This window comes from Gymnodraco acuticeps, unplaced genomic scaffold (genome assembly GCF_902827175.1).
Source record: "Gymnodraco acuticeps unplaced genomic scaffold, fGymAcu1.1, whole genome shotgun sequence".
Taxonomy (NCBI): Eukaryota; Metazoa; Chordata; class Actinopteri; order Perciformes; family Bathydraconidae; genus Gymnodraco; species Gymnodraco acuticeps.
In genome coordinates, this window is record NW_022990271.1 from 1,176,282 (window position 1) to 1,196,679 (window position 20,398).

At 42.9% G+C, this 20,398-nt stretch overlaps 1 protein-coding gene across 2 annotated transcripts in view; it reads left to right on the forward strand.

Annotated features, from left to right (window-relative positions):
• The window catches only part of LOC117549252 (protein kinase C-binding protein NELL1-like), a 350,120-nt gene that overhangs the window by 21,260 nt on the left and 308,462 nt on the right, over positions 1-20,398 (forward strand). For both annotated transcript variants that reach the window (XM_034220977.1, XM_034220978.1), the window contains exon 3: positions 19,897-20,047. In XM_034220977.1, the coding sequence (XP_034076868.1) occupies positions 19,897-20,047 (151 nt within the window). The remainder of the gene's footprint in view (positions 1-19,896; positions 20,048-20,398) is intronic.

Here is a 20,398-nt window from a genome sequence, read left to right on the forward strand (position 1 = left end):
TACTGTGAAGATACGAGCTGATTGGTGGTCCAGCTATGAATTCACAGAGGGCGAGCTATAGTAACTCAACGAGAGAGTAATGTCAAATGACAGTACAATTGACCAATCATATCTTCCCTCTAAATGGGTGGGTTTTATTATCGCAGACTTTATGACAAGTTCCGCCCGCTGTGAAGCTTTTCTCCGTGACGTTGTTTCCATAGCAACAACAACTTCCTGTCAACAGCGTAAACTCACCTTCAAAATAAAAGCATGTCCATGCAAAATAGGAAGTCAAGCCACTTACACTTAAGACATATAAACAACTGCAACTAAAGTAACAAACACAATGCAATATCCTTTTCAATTTCAAAGAAGACAAATGGGGTTATTTACAGGTGTTGTTTTGTGTGGTAGAGGGTCGCTGTCATTGATGATTTTTGCACCCCGGGCCGTTGTTTTGATATTCCGCTGAAGTATACGTTGTGACGTAATAACTCTTTTTTTTTTTTTTTTTTCGAGGGAAGGGCCTAGAGGGCCTAGGTATACAAGTCACGGCTCGCCACTGTCCAGCAGACATCCTGCTGAATACACAGACACACAGCTGCGACTGTATACAGAGACGATAGGTTGGGACGTGTCACGTGTGCCAGAAATGATAGGTTGGGACCAAGCGGCAAACTGTGGGGTAGAGCCGGGAAGCCAATACGGAAGTGCCACACACACTGCAGTTCATATATTGGCCGATAGGCGATGGCTGCAGAAAGGAGCAATTTCCATAGACCCCCATGTTAAAATGCCCAATTTTACAGCAGAAAAAAACATGTTTCTACCCCTGGCTCCATACATTTTATTATCGATATAGTTAGATTACACCTTCATGATTATGGATCTGTGAGTGAATTGTTTTCTAACGCGACCCTTTTATTTATATTAGGTCTTAAAGTGTTTGCATAAATTAGGGCGTGGTCACATTGAGTGACAGCTCTGTGAAGTGTCTGCCACTGCTAGCTTCTTGTCTCTCTGCTACCTGCTCCGTGAAGCTAGCTACAGGGACTCTGCCTGCTCAGTTCATCCAGGAAACACAACTTGTAGCCGGCCGTGGTTGTTTGTTCTTCGTGCTTATATATCGGACTATTGTGACTCGCTCTGCGGTTAAAACAGACGGTGCATGAATGTGGTAAGTTAAATTTGAGTGCTTTATTTATGTGTTAATGATTTTAATCAGCTACGTAATGAATGGTAAGGCTTGGGTTAGCATGTAAGCTAGTGGTAGCTACATCGGTGCTAACGATGCTAATCGTAGCCTCCAAGTTAAAATCATAGACTGGTTAAAAAAAGGTTAAAACGAAATAGACAAGTGTTAAGCATTAAGTGGGATAATACTGTTGAACAAACGGCTTCTGTTTGAGGTTGATAAAATAAGGTTACATCCTTGTAACTTAGAGATATTTTATTATGTTGGTAACACAACTTCCAAAGTTACAGTAAAATAAAAAGGACCCTGACTCGGACAATACACAATCCAACATGTTCAACAGAAGATAATCAGTTATATTGTTTGTACACATGGTACTTTACATATATATATATATATAAGGTGTCCAGGTGATGCAGACAGGCTGGACCAGAGAGTGAGAGACAGAACTGGACTCCTCACAGCAGTGTACTTCAGCTCAGGTACAAAGACTCTTTTTTCATACTGTACAAAGAATCAAGAAAGATATTGGTTTAAATGAATGAAGTATTGACTTGAATACACTGATATACATTCCATTAAACAATACTGAATACTAGATCACCTACACATCAGTTAAGTTGAGGGTTTTTTCCATGCAAAAAGTTACATTTAGATATTTAGCAATATGACTTTGTCAGCTTTCTAATGTAATGTATTTAAGGCAAAGATATTTAACACATGGTGAGAACTGCTACTATTTATCTCTCAATATTGTTTGTAAAAAACGTGGTAAAAGTTATTCTTTCAGTGAGACAACAGAGCAAGCTTCTACAGTTGCACTACGTTTTGATAACAGTTCAATATTATTTTGATAATAACATATATTTCAATGTTGATGAACTTCATACTGTTCATTCATAATCTGATTACAATTACAAAATAATTATAACTACAGCCCCTAAACACACAAACACACCGCTTTCATAAATAACACACTTGTTCTGCAATAATATGTTTTATGTTTCCTGTCATTTTTGTTAGGAAAGGACATGCCTGAAAGACACGACATATTCTCCTTCTCTGAGGGTCAAGAAGAACATCCAAGAGGAACATTAAAAGCTGATGTTATGAGATTTTAAGACCAGTACAGGACATTCACTAAGAAACTACTTTTATTGTATTTCCACATCTACACTCCATCCGCTGATTATTTCTATTTACCTCACTTTATGAGCTTCACATCACTTGTGCCTTGTACCGCAGAGTTTGCAACGTCACAAATAAATGGGGCCAATCTTCAGTCGGATGTGAATGTGTAATCTAACATTTTCAGTAAGAATAATGGACGAAAGGAGTGCAAATACAATTTATTGAAATGTGAACCAAAAGTTAATCAAATGTTTTAAATAAAAAGCACATATGGACAGAAGGTGTAAACCTATTAAATGTATAAGTAAACACATTAGTCAAATAAAGTGACAGACTAGGCCTGTGCAGTTAGTATCAGCTATGCCCAGCATGGGCTCCTCCATCAGGGCTGGTCCTCCTCGCTGAGGAAAGACCCTCAGTCCTCTCCAAACCAACAGACAGGACGTCCATCACACGGAGGTTTCTCCCTGAAGTCTCTGCTGCTCTCTGGACACCATGCTGTCTCAATCCGTCCACACTGAATATGAGAGGGGGAAAATGAAAATAATAAATGCTTTAGACAATAAGAAACATAAAGTTGACTGTTGAGTTGCTCAGTTTTTTTAGATTGTCAATACTATTACTGTATAACTAATATCTCAGGTTAAGAGGCACATTCAAATAAAGATTGGTCTTTAAATACATGTTGTCTTTTGAATTGTTTGTCTAAAGTCAAGGATCTAGAACTGGTACTTAGTTTTAATGATACAGTCTGGTTATTATGCTGTTTGGAGGAGGCCTCAAAGGTAAGAGCACTAACTAGCTACCATCACATGTACCTTAGCTTGACTTAAATGTATTAAACGTATAGTTAAGTGATATCAAAATATAAATAACTAATGTCATGCAAACATATTAATATTTGCTTGATTCCAGTGTTGAATTTAGCACAATTGCATACAAACGTTAAGGGGTTTTAAGATTCTGAAATATTATGCTAAAAACTCAATAACTTAGATTATTATTTATAATTTTGCTGAATAGTTTCATGTCCGTTTACCTTATAAACGTAAAATGCGACGGCAGATGGGGAGCATGTTAGCTTAGCTTGGTAGCTTCAGCTAGCTCTGGAACTTCCAGCTCGGTGGCAGGAGGTCCCGCCTCCGCCTCTTTGCCCTTATTTGGAGAAGGCGGGAGTTGAACTCTGACGTCACTGTTGAGCCGTTAGTGGCCGACTCCGCCTACTAAGGGCTTCACGGCAACTCTGCAGAATCCTATGGGTGACGTCACGGACCCTACGTCCATTTATATATACAGTCTATGGTTGGGACGTGTCACATGTTCCAGAGACAATAGGTTGGGATGTCGCCAATGACGTTATAGGAGCGAAAATTCTGGATCTGCTTGTTAGCACCCCCCTTTTCTTTTTCTTTTTTTTGAGATGTGGGTACGGAGGAAAAGAGAGAGGGTTTTGTTTTCTGACACTTTGTGAGTTCCGTGACACACCGGGGACACATATTTATGTATAAAAGTACATACAAAAATGCATTTTGCATAGTAGGTCCCCTTTAACAATACTACTTTGGTCAGCTAACAAAAAGTTATATATTTATGTTTTTAATCAAGCGACACAGGGTAGCCTTTAAATGTATTCAAAAACATCGAACTACATTCTGTAATTGCAGCCTTTCAACAACAACTCCTTCCTTCTTTATGTTTTTTGTTCTCATATTGTTTTTCTTTTTACTTCTGTGAAGTGATTAAAACATTGCCAAGGAGCAATGACATCTATAACAGCCCTGATAAAGTACATAGAAGGGTTATGAGCTCATAATCTTGGCTGTTTGTCATACCGCAGCCCTTAAGCATTGTGTGCACACACTAACAGGTAATAAATGGTTGTTGCAGGTGTTTGGTGTGGAGCCACTGGGCTGTGTTTTCTGGGAAAGATCCAAGGCATCCTTGGGTGACCTTTGGCTGTATTATCTCTCCCTGTATGTCCTCTCATGATAGTATCTCCCAGCTCTGCTCTGCATGCTGCCCACGCTGCTCCCCTTGTTTGCTCCACCAATCATTTTTCCCTCCTCTCCTTCTTTTAAAGGAGTAAGAAATGCAGCAGGGCTCATGCAGGGTTAACTATGTGGCTGCAGTGGCGGTTCTAGAACATTTTACATGGGGTGGCAAAGGGGGGGCAAGAGGTCATGCCAGGGTGGCATGGGAGGGCGGACAGTACGTGGTATTTTACACTGTATATAACCTATTTATTGTTAATTCATGCCCTAACACAAGTGTTCTTAATGCACAAGAGAAACAAGGTGTTCAGACAAACAATCGGGTGCCCTTTGAGTCCCCCAAGCTTACCTCAACCATTTTAAATGAAAGGAAACTACAAAATGTATTTTAAAGCAATTAATTAATGGAACAGGTTGTTTTGCATTACAAAAAATGTGTTGTCTTAGTATTAGACAGACATATTTGCATGTGCTCACTAAGCATTATTACATATTAATTTAATATTAAACAAATAAAAAATGGCCAATTATTCCAAAATGTTGCTGCTAATATAATCATATGCTTGTCAACTTTAACTGATCAAAAATAAATTCTGAAAAAATACTTGAATTATCTATGAAATTGCAATATTGACACACGTCCCTCAGTTTGTTTCAACCCTGTCACGCCATACCATTTACCCACCTATTAAAAATAATGGATCAGTCCATGTGTGATCTGCATTGAGGGAATTACATCACAAAAGTGTCAGTTTCTTCTCTTACCTATATTTCAGTTTTTGTATTTTCAGATTAAGATTGACATGCTCAACATTTCAACTCTGTTATATGAATTAATAATAGTAAATAATTGTTTATTACAAAATAAACAATAGTTTTGCAAAATATTACAATTTTGTAATGTCCTTGATTTCCATGTGGTGCCATATCTTAGCTAAACAAGGTCTCATGGCTACTTTTTGTCAAAAACTTCAACACTGTTACATTTTTTCAAGTAAATTCCTAGTAATTATTTATATTTTGTGCCTGAGGTGGGAACATGTAAGTAGTCCACTACCAGATGTTATGACCAAACATTTTGGTTTCATTTTTCAAAGATATAAAGATCCAAAAGGCACCCGATTCAGAGAATACTCTAATTCTGCATACTGTAAGTACTTAGTTATAATTAAGTACACAAATGACATGACCCATCTCTTCAGAGAGCTACAGGTGACCTGTGCAGCAACACATTTCAATCAATAATTGTCAATACTAAGAGCTGCTAGATTGTGCTGCTGTAATGGAATATGTAAGGAGAATAAGAACATACCATGTGGTCCAGCTGGAGTTTCATCTGCCTCCTGATCCCTGCCTCTGGCCCTCTTTCTGATACTTCATCTTTATTCCTCACATATATTTCTTCTTCTTCACTAATGTCTTCATCTCCTCCTCTTCCTCCTGCTCTGACCCTCCTGGTCTCTTCAGTGAACTCTCTTTTCCTTTTCCTCTTTCTGTTCGTCCTGATCTTTTCTCAGATATGTCTTTTTGTTGTTGTTGTTGTTGAATCACTCCTATACTCTGGCCTGCAAGCTACTTGTGAAAAGCACTGGTACAAATGCTTGTATAACTTTACACGTTAGGGCCATGTAGCCTAGCTAATAAGTAGCATATCATCAGAAAGTATTTATCAAACGCACACAGGCAGCTGTGTTTGGATCCAGTTTTTACGGTAAAGGATGTATCCTGGTTTCACTGATCTGGCCTCATTGCTGTGATGTGTAGTTTACGTGGATTTAATAGTAGGCTACCGCATAGTTTAGCAAAGTGATCGATCTCCCAGCTAACGCTGTCTGCGTAGTATTTTGTAACGTAACGCCCCAAACAGCGCCCATCTGTTAAACGCTATCGATTCAAACGGGAGCGTTTTATTAATATTTAGTTTCAAGCTCTCGTCCTTAGTAAAAACAAAACTAGTGGAAAGGGAAATGCTCCCAGGGGAAGCTGACCCATCGGCGCTGGGACAGCTCGCTCCCTCTCTGCAGGGCCGTAGCTGCGTTTTTAACGGGCCTAAAATTATATTTAAAATGATTCACTTTTAACTAATGTAATGCTTGTTTCGTTGCTTGAGAAGCTTGTGGAAATAGTGTAGGTTTGTTTTAGTACAGTTTTAGGGAAACAAAAGTTAGGGGGGCAGCTGGGGGGGCAAGGCTCTACAGTGGGGGGGGCAGCTGTCCCCCCTTGCCCCCCCCCCCCGTAGATCCGCCCCTGTGTGGCTGTGACTGTCAGCTTGTGGCTGTGAGAGAATGAAGGAGGCCGTCAGAAACATGACTGCGTGATGATGAGGTAACTTATTTGCCCGGTTGTTGCTTTATTCGACATTTAACAACATAGTTGTTTAAAGCTCTGGGATGATTTATCACAAATATAAGGAGAACAGTGCTAACGGACGCCGTTATCTTTATCCAGACATCATATTTTTTGTAAGTATGCAAAGCATGGCTTATTTAGATACATAGCTGTGTAAGCACTGCTGATGACTGCTGGCTGGTGCCGTCCCATTCTCCTATCCTGTTTGTCAGGCGCAGCGATACGCGGAGAGTGAGGACGTAATTAAGCTTGGCTGAGTTATGACGGGGGCGACTCTCTCTGTTTACGATCTCTGCAGGGGCCCCAGCTGTACAGTGACTTGGTCCCTCAGAATGAGCCACAATCCCAGCAGTGGGCCTACCGGAGGCCTGACTGATACTGATACGGCACCTCAAAGCACTCAGCGCTCTACTAATTTAGCCCACATCACAATTTCTCCTATTTCCCCTGTGAGGGTCTGTGTTCTTTATATATATGTGTGTGTGTGTGTGTGTGTGTGTGTGTGTGTGTGTGTGTGTGTGTGTGTGTGTGTGTGTGTGTGTGTGTGTGTGTGTGTGTGTGTGTGTGTGTGTGTGTGTGTGTGTGTGTGTGTGTGTGTGTGTACAGTGTGAGCGCTTTGAAGCACAGACAGCCTGCTGCTGTGTTAAAAACCTGCCCACAGCAGAGGAGGGCTGTGCATAGCTGTGGGGGTGGAGCAGAGTATGGATAGGATCTCATCCTAGAGAGTTGTTAACAAAACACACACACACACTCGCACAGTATGGAAATAGATTAGTGCCCACAGTACAGGGACTGTAGCTGTGCAGCAGACATTTCAATTTATCTCAGAAATCTATCAGAATTTGACATACTTTGTTTTTTAATACATGAATATAGAAGTGTATCTGTAAGGCACCAGTTGTAATTTATTGGAATTATTATTGAGTTTTACTTGTCATATTTTAGTCAGAAAAATTACACCACAAGACCAGCTAATATTATACACTGTGGTTACATTTTCACAACTGTTCTTACTCTACATGTATAGTTTAGATTTGACATAAAGAGAGACATGCACACTGATCTAGTTTACTCTAGGCTATCTCAGATATAACAACTGTGTTTCCATGGTTACAATCAACAAGTAGAAAATAAATATCAAAGAATGGCTTTCTGACATGCTGTGTAGATGTACACAGTTTACTGCAAATCATTATAGCAGAACCTATGGCTTTGATTATTCAACCCTGTCTTCTTGTGTATGTCATGTCCCCTTCCAAACTGTATTCCTAATAATGTACCGAGGTAAATGTATTTCCCCCCCTCCTCCTTACTATAATAAGACAAATATTTATGATATGTCCAAGGATAATCTTTTCCAGAAGAAAACGTTTCCTTTGTAGTGACGCTTTAGTAGTAATAGCTGTGTTGTATGAGAACACTATTCTTGTAGACCAGGCAAACAACATTGTCGGACTCGTACCTTAAACTATAAATTACCAATTTTTCTCTGTAAATACATAGGTCAAACAAAACAAAACCCAATATGTAAGAACGACAGCTTCTGAGATGCAGATATGCCAGCCTAGCTGTTTCCCTAAACGTCATTTAAAATCCATCAATCACCACCATTAAAGCATGGTGGTAAGGAAAGCCAGTGAATGCATTTTCCTAAATGTTGACATTTTCCCTCAAATGCAAAAGTCATATTTCAAATGACACACACTGTCACGGTAGAGCGAAGGAAGCAGGACCCAAATGCAGATTAAACTGATAATACCTTTATTTCAAGGATAATGAAATAGAACTTGGACAGACAGAACACTCACCGGTGAACACAGTCAACAACAAAAGACGAACCGACAAAGACAGACAGAAAAACCAGAACTTAACGTATCACTAGGCTACCAGGGTGGGTGGAGGGGGTCAGGAGGACGGGACTGAGCTGACCGCCCAGAGGCACAGCAGAGGACCAGGAAGGGATCTCGGGCGGACGGCCCGGGGGCAAGGCAGAGTTCAAAAAGGGGGATTCGGGCGGACGGCCCGGGGGCAAGGCAGAGTCTAAGGTGGGGGACTCGGGCGGCCGAGCATGAGGGCGAAGGCAGCAGCAGGAACAGTCAGGGGGCCGGGCTCGAGGACGAGGGCAGCGGCAGGAACAGTCAGGGGGCCGGGCTCGCGGGCGAAGACCACGGCTCACAGAGGCCGGATCGAGGCGAAGACCGCGGCTCAGGGGCGGCTCGAGGGCGAAGACCAGAGAGCTCCGGAGGCCGGGCAGGAAGGCGCTGACGGGCCAGCACCGGAGGCCGGGCAGGACCCGGTGTCGGCCGGACAGGAACCGGAGCTGGTGGGACAGGCCTCGGCATGATCCCCCACGGAAGAGGACCAGGACACGGGATTGGCAGGACCCCCAGCGAGACAGAGGATGGCGGGGCCTCCAACGGAACAGGACAAGGGGTTGGCAGGACCCCCGGCAGGAGAGTAGACGGCGGGACCTCCAACGGGACAGGACATAGGGTTGGCAGGACCCCCGGCAGGAGAGTAGTCGGCGGGGCCTCCAACGAGACAGGACAAGGAGCTGGCAGGACCCCCGGCAGGAGAGTAGACGGCGGGACCTCCAACGGGACAGGACAAGAGGTTGGCAGGACCCCCGGCAGGAGAGTAGACGGCGGGACCTCCAACGGGAAAGGACAACGGGTTGGCAGGACCCCCGGCAGGAGAGTAGTCGGCGGGACCCCCAACGGGACAGGACATAGGGTTGGCAGGACCCCCGGCAGGAGAGTAGTCGGCGGGACCTCCAACAGGACTGGACATAGAATTGGCAGGACCCCCGGCAGGAGAGTAGTCGGCGGGACCCCCAACGGGACAGAACATGGAGTTGGCAGGAGCCCCAGCGGAACCTCCAACGGCACTTCAGTAGGGACTTGAGTTCGGACTGGCGAGGGAAGTCGAGAGGGGACTCGAGAAGGGATTTGAGAGGGAACTCGAGAGGTGACTCGAGAGGGGACTAGAGTTGGGATTTGAGAAGGGACTAGGAAAGGGACTAAAGGAGGGACTGGAGATGGGACTAGAGGAGAGACTAGAGGAGAGACTTGAGAAAGGACTTGAGAAAGGACTAGAGAAGGGACTTGGGAAGGGACTAGAGAGGGGATCAGAGATGGGACCAGAGAGGGACTAAAGGAGGGACTAAAGGAGGAACTAGAGGAGGGACTAGAGGACGAACTAGAGAAGGGACTAGAGGAGGAACTAGAGGAGGGACTAGAGAGGGGACTAGAGGAGGGACCTCGAGAGGGAACTCGAGAGGGGACTCGAGAGGGGACTCGAGAGGGGACTCGGGTAGGAACTTGAGAGGTGACTAGAGAGGTGACTCGAGAAGGGACTCGAGAGGGGACCTGAAAGGGAACTGGAGAGGGGACCTGAGAGGAGACTGGAGAGGGAACTGGAGAGGGGACTCGAGAGGGGACTCGAGAGGGGACTCGAGAGGGGACTCGGGTAGGAACTGGAGAGGGGACTCGGGTAGGAACTTGAGAGGGGACTTGAGAGGGAACTTGTGTCGGTCGGTACGCCGACAGGACATGGGGAGCTGGCGTCGTTTGGGGAGCCAGCAGGAGACGAGGTGCTGGAGTCGGCCGGTACGCCGACAAGACTCGGGGAGCTGGCGTCGGCTGGGGAGCCAGCAGGAGACAAGGTGCTGGAGTCGGCCGGTACGCCGACAAGACTCGGGGAGCTGGCGTCGGCTGGGGAGCCAGCAGGAGACGAGGTGCTGGAGTCGGGACCATGACTGCTGGAGCCGGTACTTGAGCCGGAACCATGGCTGGAACTGGGGCCGGAACCATGGCTGTATGGGCCAGCTCTGGTGCAGGGACCACGGTTGTAAGATCCAGTTCTGGAGCCGGAAACATGGCTGTAAGGTCCGGAGCTGAAGCCTGGATCATGGCTGTGTGTGCCGGTTTTGGAGCCGGAAACATGGCTGCTGGGGCCGGCACTGGAGCCGGAACCATGGCTGCTGGGCAAGGAACCGGAACACGGATCCATGGCTGTGTGGGGTGGTACTGGAGCACGGTACCATGGCTATGTGGGATGGTACTGGAGCACGAAACCATAGCTGCTGGAGCCGGAACCATGGCGGTTGGGGCCTGTACTGGAGCCGGAACCATGGCTGCTGGGGCTCGGGCTGCTAGCCTGGCCTTGCATCGACTCCTCTTAGCAGCCTCCTGAATACTCCGTGACCTCCATAAGCCTGACGAGTTCCGGAATATGACTCCTGGACAGGAGCAGGAACTGGGGCAGAAGCACGGGTTGACTTCAGGCGGAACCCACCAAGGCGTATGGTGCCAGGTTGGGAATTGGGAGACAGGGAGCTAGCATGCCTGGAATCACATGCTTGAAGGAAGTCCAAAATCCAGTCAGGTCAAAACTCAACAAAACATGGTTTCTCTGCTGCCAACCGGAGCGCCTCTACCAGAGCGGCCCTCTTCTGCCGAACACTGGACGCTCCCTTCCACCAATCGAAGCAGCAAGCCAGATGGAAAGTTAAATGCTGTAATTCAACCTCCCATGGATCATCTGCTGGGTCCATTTTGTGGTCGGTTCGTTCTGTCACGGTAGAGCGAAGGAAGCAGGACCCAAATGCAGATTAAACTGATAATACCTTTATTTCAAGGATAATGAAATAGAACTTGGACAGACAGAACACTCACCGGTGAACACAGTCAACAACAAAAGACGAACCGACAAAGACAGACAGAAAAACCAGAACTTAAATACACACAAGACTAATCACACAAACAAGACACAGGTGAGGAGGGAGGAGAAAACACAGGGGCCACAGGTGAACACAATCGGGTAATCAGACACACCAGGGAAACTAACGACAGGGAACCACAGACAGATCCAAACAAGACAAAACACAACGCAGACAGAAAACCAAAAACAGATCTAGACAAGACAAAACACCACAAAGACAGATCGTGACACACACATATGCACAAATAACTCCATACAGTTGAACACTGGCTTCACAGCCTTACTGTGCATGTGTTTGGTGTGAGAATAGAAATACACCATGCAAATGTTCATGCCCCTGAAGGAAATCAAAGAGGAAGTTAATTTCTCCAACTTATCCGATCTTCCTCTGGCTGCGTTGTGCATCAGGGCTCTGCATTATAGCTGTTAGTGACATCCGACGCCTAGATGCATGAGCTTTATTTCTCAGAGTTTTATCCTTATTTACTGTAATCAAAGTGCACTCAGTGTGATGGCCTGAGATAGTGTCGTCAGCTCAAGAGGTGGGCGTGCTCTCTGAGGATATCAGCATCCGGTCGCATCACATAGTGTCATTACATAAATATAAATAAATGGAACCCATTATTATTATTATTATTACATCACACCAATAACCGAAAATATGGAACTTACAGGGTTTTTTAGTGTTTACAGCCAGTTTATGTACTTGCAAAAGGAAGAAAAAGTTGTACTGTATCATCAATGTTTTATCAATTCACGTTTATGAATTTTTCAGCAGCTGAGGAGTTCTTCAAATGCAAGCCAAGTCATCTTAGCAGAGGCTTGCTGCTGAGAACTCGGCGGCCTGACATGCACTCCCAGTCTCCTTTCACGTGCATCAAACTCTCTTCCTCCTTTGTTTTTCTGTACGCACACTGTTCACTTTCTGTGGTTTTTGCCAGTTTCTTATTCCATATTCTTTTCCACTTGCCTTGGAAGTTCTTTGTTCTGTTATTTCTTTGTAAACTTCTGTTAGCATCTCTGCTGCTGCAGTTCTTAGTTTGTCTCCTATGCATTTTGCTTTTGATAGAAGATATACTCTCCGCTTTTGCTCTACTCACTGTGAAGTGCCATCAGTAGTTGCTGTTGAAATTTTTTGTTCTAAACATTACCATGAATCTTAGAAAGTTTTGTGGACGTTTCCGTCTATAGTCATGCCTCAGTCCTTTTTATTTTTAGTTGCAGCCCAGCCCATGCTCTGCAGTCCAGTCTCTGCTCTTTACTCCTCACTGAAGACCGCCTTCAGCAGCTGAAAGCAGGCTAGCTCCTCAGGGACAGTCTGCTGTGTTCTGGACGGATGACTGGCTGGCTAGCTTCATGTGTGGATGTTCAGATGACTGCAGGGGTGGAAGTGAAATTATGATGCCTGCCCTCTTGCTGGATCAGAAAGAAAAAAGAAAAAAAAAGACGATGAAGGCTAATAATATGCTGGGCAATTGGCATATATATTGTTTGTTTAATATATTCTTTTTGAGTTGCCTAGTAACCATGCATGAATGCAATTCATGCAATGACCTGCCGCACATGATTTGTGAGAATATAAGTGGGACATTTCTTCCCGGGCGTGGCGCTTTTTTCCCATTTAGAAATAATTTGGAAGCTTACGGAGACAATTCAAAAGATTAATACAAGAACAAGAGGGGAAGTATTCTCCTATGCCATATTTTTTATCATTAATGTCATGGTTTCATGGCACCGGCTTTTGCCCCAATTTCCCAAAGGAATAACTGGATTATACAATGACTGAGTCCTGAAGCAGTAGAGAATTAATGTTCAACTTTCATATAGATCAGACAAAACGCTGACAACATTATTGAAGCAGGAAGAGGGGTCTTTTGTCAAAACTGCCACCGGTAACAGCAGTGGTAAATACTATCTTTAGGGAGTGTTTGCCGATACGCAAGGTGAATATATCATTGAATGTATTATATCGAAATGTTATATGTGTATGTACAGTATCTTGCAGAAATAGTTTGAGGCTTTCTTTTCAAACGAACATCATTTAACATTCGCTTATCAGAGACACAGTTAGCCAGCATCATACATTTACCTATGGATATTACGGTTACTTATAAACTCTCAATACTACAAAAAAAATCATTTATTTTCTCCAAAATAAATGAAAATTGATGTTGCAGGCTCTCATGGGGTGTCTCAGTGTCCTGCACTGTATGCACTATTGCATTGTGGGAAAATAGAGCTGAAAGGTCCCGGGAAGCTTGTGACTGAAAGCTTGCCAGTTGGAGTCCAGCTGGTTATTTGAGTTATGTGCTTGTCATATGAAATTTAGAATAAGTAATTGTGTATGAGGATATCTTGATATATGATTTTATGTGTTGGCATAACATAGTTATACATAATACATATATAATACATCATATTGTATATTTGTTATAATTATTGCGACTTAGAACATCTAAATCGGATGATTAAACTTCCCCTTTAATTTCCTGCATGGTTCGTTGCAACTCTGGTTACATTTGAGTGAAGGTTCAACACAAACTTGGACTATACAATCGTCTTACTGTTGGTGTCTGTAGATGTGAAGGCAGCTGAAGATGAAAAAACGGCCCACCTGCTTGGAGGGTGGGTGTGTTTATGGATCTGTCAGCAGCATGTTCTCGGTCAAAGGAATTACAGAGCTGGAGGGGTTCTGACGTCCAAGAGAACAACGTTTTTGTCCATCATTGAAGGTTTAGCTAATTGACTGCAACCGATGCAGGAAAACTTTGATGTTTATTTCCTCGTTTGTACCTTTTTATGTTGTTCCATTCTATAACGAAGAAGCCTCTGAGCAGGTGCCAGTGATATAAAATGAGTTGCCACTGGGGGGGACAATCCAACAGAGACTGGCTTTACCTTATAGTGCTCAGAGACACTCTTTGATCTGGAGCCTGAGTATAGATGGAGTGTGTTTGTTCTGATTCACAGTCAATGCATGTACTGGTTCCTTTGTCCAAATTAAGTTTTTCTGTCTGAACGTGTACTGATCCACAGGTTATTTCATTCCAAATATTTATAACAATTTCTCCAAAAAGTTTAAAAGCCTAGGTTGTATATTGTTCAGTTGTATATATTATACCAAATGTTTCAAACTATTTTTAAAACTAGAAAAATGGGTTAATCTTAATCAAGGTAACCATTTGTTTAATTTGGACGCCTGTGATGCGTCAAATCCACTTTTCAGTGTTTTGTTTTGTCTGCCATAAAAGTAATGAATTTACTTTTTAACCAGGTTTTAAGGCACAATTCTACATGATGCTTTAAAATCTTGTTCATTTATAACTATATCCTCAACAGAATTAAGTATTTTAGTCAACAACGACTGGATCAAAACTTACTAACAGCTAACAAGCTGAGAAAATGTTAAAGGCAGATAACAGCGTTGGAGTAACACACACTGTTTATGTGTACCTGCCTTAGTTCGTGTTTTTAGCTGCTCTTGAAATAATCTGACTTTCAACAGGAAACAGCTTTATTAAATCAACATAAAAAAAGGGACAAGGTGTTAGTAGCCTACTACTACTACTTTTATTTCACGGCTTGAAGAATGTATAGTCCATTAGCACTTTTAACATGTGCAACTTTCTTAAGAAATCATGTCTTTCTCTCGGCAGTGCCTGAGGATGGCTGCCAATGAAACTCCATTGGCATCATTGCACCGCATCAAGCCATGAAAGATGCAGCATACTGTACGTCTTCATAAGCAGCAGTCAAGATATGCAGATCTTTTAAAAATGACTTAACCCCAATGAACAGCCAGCTATAAAAGCAGAACATAAACATATATGCATTCACACCGGATGCGATGCGATTTTTGGGAGCGGCGTGATTACATGTAAAGTCAATGCAGAGACGCGGACAGACGCAAATTCGCTCCGACGGCGCGTATGAAGCGGTTGATGTGAATGCCGTGCTGCGATTGAGGCGATTGAAGGGGGCCGCGACAACCGCTCGAGTTCAATTTTTTCAACTCGAGCGTAACATTAGCGTCACACGATCTCGTGGTAGCCAATCAGTGGTGAAGATCTCAGCCTGCAGTCACTGACGTTGAACCAGAAAACCAAAACATCAGCCGTTAGCTGTTAGCACACAGAGCTCACAGCTCCTCATATCTGTTCAGAAAGTGGACAAAAGTTAAAGAAGTACAAACCACGGACTGTCTGTGTCATGGCGAATACAGTCGCTGGTTTATTTATGTCTGTAGGCCGTTGTTGTGAGTGTGGACGGAGCATATACAAGGTTAGCTTGATAGCCTGATCGATCCGATCTCCATTCAAAAAACACGCATTTGAAAAGGTTTTTCGCCGGCCGTCTAGTCTTATATTACAATTAAATCACGGTCAAATATGTTCATTTTGCTGTAGTTGTAGCCCCCTGGCCAGCGCGTCTTGTTTGAACGATGCGAGTAAACACAGCTGACAGCCGCGGTGAAACTCGAGCGTTTAGAGCAATGCGATAAGAGCGATTAGAGTGAAGGGTGAACGCACCATCATTAGGCTAGAGAGCATGGATTGTTCTTGCCAGTTGCCAGCCTGCTGGACACTGGCCTCCTCGAAAACTCTGCCCTGATCTACTTCGTGACCTTGACAAAAACTTGAGTGGAGAACTGCAATGTGCTTATCTGGCTGTGACACCATATCAGGCCAGACAGAAGTCCTCACAGACGCTACTGGCTGTGTCTTTGGCGAGCAAAGTCTCTCCGGACCACGGCTGAGCTCCTCTTCCTCACTGCCAGTTTAAAGAGGCCATCTGTAAGACTTAGCCAAGTTGGGGGAGGACCCGCCAGGCTCCTGATCAAAGAGATGAGCTGTAAAATGTAGAGGGAGGTGCTGACAGCCAGCAGCCGCCTCCTACACTGAGCTGCATCTGGCCTGCTGGGAGATCAGCCTTCCTGCTTTACCTGTTTCCTCCTGTCACTGTAAATGGGTTTATTTATGGCTGTACGGTCGAGACATTTAGGGTTTAGTTATGCTCCTAATCAATCCATCATCATTACTGTTCTGTCTGGGTTTGTTAATATTGGTTTCCATTGGATAATTATTCTATAGGTGTATCGCAACAACTTGGTTAATAATAATATTTGTTATGTGGGTTGATTTTTTATATTTTTAAGTATACTGTATTCAGCATAGGCACTAATAGGGAAACATGCCTGGAAATGTACTTCATAATTATATCCATATCTCAAGTGCAGTCAAAAGCAAGGCCAGGTTGTTTGAAGATAAGTGAAAATGAATTATTTTTAATGAAATAAAGGGAGGCAATAGATCTACAGTAAGTGAACTGGGCAGGCCAAAACTGCTCTGATTGGTCAGCTGGCCGGCTCTCTTATGATTGGTCAACCGCAAAGACATGTCCCGCCCTTTAGCCCAACAGTTTGGAGCGCTAGACATAAATGTGCCAGTGTTACCACATAGTGAAGCCGATATATATTCTGGGAGTAAACAAAGCAGTCCAATGGAGGTGTTTCAGACAGGGGGGGGGGGGGGGGGGGGGGGGGGAGTGTGTGTTAGAGAAACTCCATCTGGAGGGAACTTTGGGATTCTAGCCTTTGCAGAGCATTTACATGCACAAAAAGCTATATAAAACATTACAGTAAAGGGAAAACCCCAAAAAGCACAATAGGGCCTCTTTAAAAAGGGATTCACCAATTGTATTGGCTCATACAATAGACATTGATGGGTTCTAAGAACACCTCTTAATACATATACAGAGACTATTATAAACTACATTTATTTGCATAAAGTTTACATGAGTTGTTCATCTCAGCTGTGAAATAAACATGTTTCTCTTCCTCTAGACTGACACAGCTGATGGAACAGTATAATAATATGCTCAGGCTGCAATGTATCATCTGTATGCTTGAATTAATATGGGACTTGAAAGAAATACTTTTTGAATCAATTAGGAAGTAATTTGTTGACTTCCAAGCGCACCACACAGCTCCTTTTTCTCAAAATGTAAAATGGAGATGAAAACAAAAACAGACTGTTAATCTGACGGCATCCTCACTAAACAGGTTCAGTATCTCAGATTTGAAAGGGGTGATCTCTTGTCATGAAACAGGAGATGGGGGGGAAGTGACCGGGCTGTGGAGTGAGAAGGCAGGCCGCTCTCACCCCGGGGAGTTTTAAAAGCCCTGCTCTGAGACAGCCACGGCTCCTCTCCACTGGACTGTCTGTCATGTACAGCTGGGAGAGTGGAAGCATCTTCTCGTTTAGAATCAGTTCTCAGTGTTTGTGGCTTAGTCACATGGTTGCTGTCACTACATATTCCTCTGGTTTCCTCACCTACAAATCCAGTCTCATGCACACAAAAGGAAGTGAGAAATGTATTCATTAGCAAATACAGTGGGGTGTTTTCTGTTTGATTTAACAAAAGCGCTTAACAATATATATTTAACAAATATATATATATATATATTTGTTTTATTTGCAATATGTACCAGTTGTGCTTCCATCTAATTTAAATTCATTTAAATTGTGGACTTGGACACATGAGACTTGATGTATTAATCCATGCTAGCAACTCTCTGTTAAGCTAACAGTCTTGCATTTTCCATCTAAGTTTAGTTTGTTAGCATGCTAGCAACAAACACAAAACCTATTTTGGAGGTATTGAGTCATAAACTACAAAGTGTATTCACCTGATGGTGGCAGAAGATGAGAAGTAAATGAAACAAGTAACTAGAATTCATCCTGAGTGTCCACGCAATTGTACTTCTATTCCACTAAAAAGCCAAACATGTAGATGTCATGGTGGGAATAGGAAAAGGGATAACCAACATTGGAATGATTCCTCCTCTGTGGACAAGGAACATTTAAACACATTGTTATGGCAATCCATCCAGAAGTCAACACTTCTAACCAAAGTTGAAGGCACCTTCTACAGGACCATCATTGACATCCTAAAGCCATACCATGTGTTTTGTATCTTCCTGGCAGCCACTGGTTTCAGTCATTTACAGTTAAAGCAATTCGAACTGATATGCAACTTGCATGAGCTATGAACACCTCTAACCGCCTTCAATTTGAATGATCTCTAAAGAAAGTTTTAGCAATTTTACAAGATCGGAGACAGAAAATCAGAAGATCGGAGACAGAAAATCGCACTGCATTGCAATCATCTTTTGTGAGTAGGTTGCCAGTTGTTGGTGTCTAATTTTACACAGTAATGCGTTTTAAAACTCCGGCGTCATCAGTGAATGGTTTACGAGTCTGCACGTTTCTTCTCATAGCATATTGACATAAATGAAAACCACTGTCTCTGGATAGAAGAAAATCAATATTAAGACTCATCTAGCGCTCGATGAAATACAATACATAGGACATTTGAAGAAAAAACAAACAAAGCCCCCATTCTTCCTAGCAAATGCGGCATTCTATAGATTTATTGGCACTTAGATGGTCTTGGCACAGATGTGCTGCTAACCTCTTTGTATCAACTGCTTGAATTCCAACACTCATATACATAATCTATCATCCCTCTTTTTCAACTGGCTGTTTGCTAATCAAACTAGTGACCCCTCCATGCAATTATTATTGCTGATTTACAGACATCACTGGAATTCTAATTTACAAGCAGATGGGAAAATTATATTTATGTTAATGCAGGGTCGCATAGACTTAAACTGTTATGGTGTGATTTGTCTCATTTATTGTTGCTTTAAAAGTCGAGAGTTGTCAAACTCACTGTTGGATTGTCCATGACTCCTACTGGAGATGAAAACAGCAATACCTACAAACTTCAGTCAATAACATATAAGAACACTGACATCTTGCTAGAAATAATTAAAAGTACGAAAAAAAAAGTTTTTTCAAGAGAATCTGAAGGCAGACAAAGCAGTTATGGCACAAACTATTAGTTGTAAAAATCCATGCTCAACTTCTACCTACCATATTTAAAAATTACAATAAGAACTTGTTAGCAACATCTAGGCTAAACTGTTGTTTTTTTTCCAACCTCTCCCATTATCTGACTGTGTATGTTGTAGAAAATTGGCCTTTTTACAGAACCTGGCAATTTTAAGTACAAAGTGACCATAAACAATGTATTTATTAAAGACTAAAATTGTCTTTAGAAACATTTAAAAATAAACTTCAAAACATTGGGCCAGAGCTCTTCCCAGAAGAAGCTGGATTTAACTAGTATAACATCTCTAGAGGGAACAGGGTTATCTTAAGTATAAGAAAGCACACACGTCTATGAAAAAGTTTACTGTCTAAGTATCAATTAACATGCATCCGTTTGGTGGAACTTGTTGGCATCAACAGAGGAATTTTCTGTTCAAACATACTGCCAGGGAGAACAGTAGATGAGATATATTTTCAAAGCGTAAAGTTATTTCACCATGTGTGATTAGATAGCTTAATATGATGCCCCAACTTTTGGCAAGTGCAAAAGACGGAGGCACACAGCACATCGCCTGTGAAAAGACTTTACACAGGCTCACGATTAACTTCCATTTCTACTTTATTCCTTCAGATGTTGGGAGAGCAGTTCACGCCCCTGCACACATCACAGAGAAAGTGGTGCAGCTGTTCAAGAGGAAAAGTGAGTTTACCTTCTTGGCCTCCATCCAGCAGAAGTCCTCCACGTCAGGAGTCATTTTCTCCATCCACGAGTCGGAACACAGGTAATCCGTCCGTAATCCTCTTCATTTTGGCCTTCAGCTCCTTTTCTGCACAACTGTACTGCCATGGGTTACCAAGCGCTCTCATTTCATATTAAATTCTCATTTCAATCATAGCTGTTTGCAGATGGCTGTTGATGAGATGTAGGAAAGTAAAGATCAGTGTTAGATTACTCCATGCCTGTGTAAATCAGTGTGTTATGGCAGGGCAAGTCTACGGGTGGAATAATGGAGCGTTTCCTGCTGTAAGCTCGGGGCAGAGAGATAACCTTGTATTTTGGCTGTAAGATGTGTGTGAAGTACTCGGCAATACCAAGCATGCTGATAATGCTGAACTTTATCGTAGAATGCTGC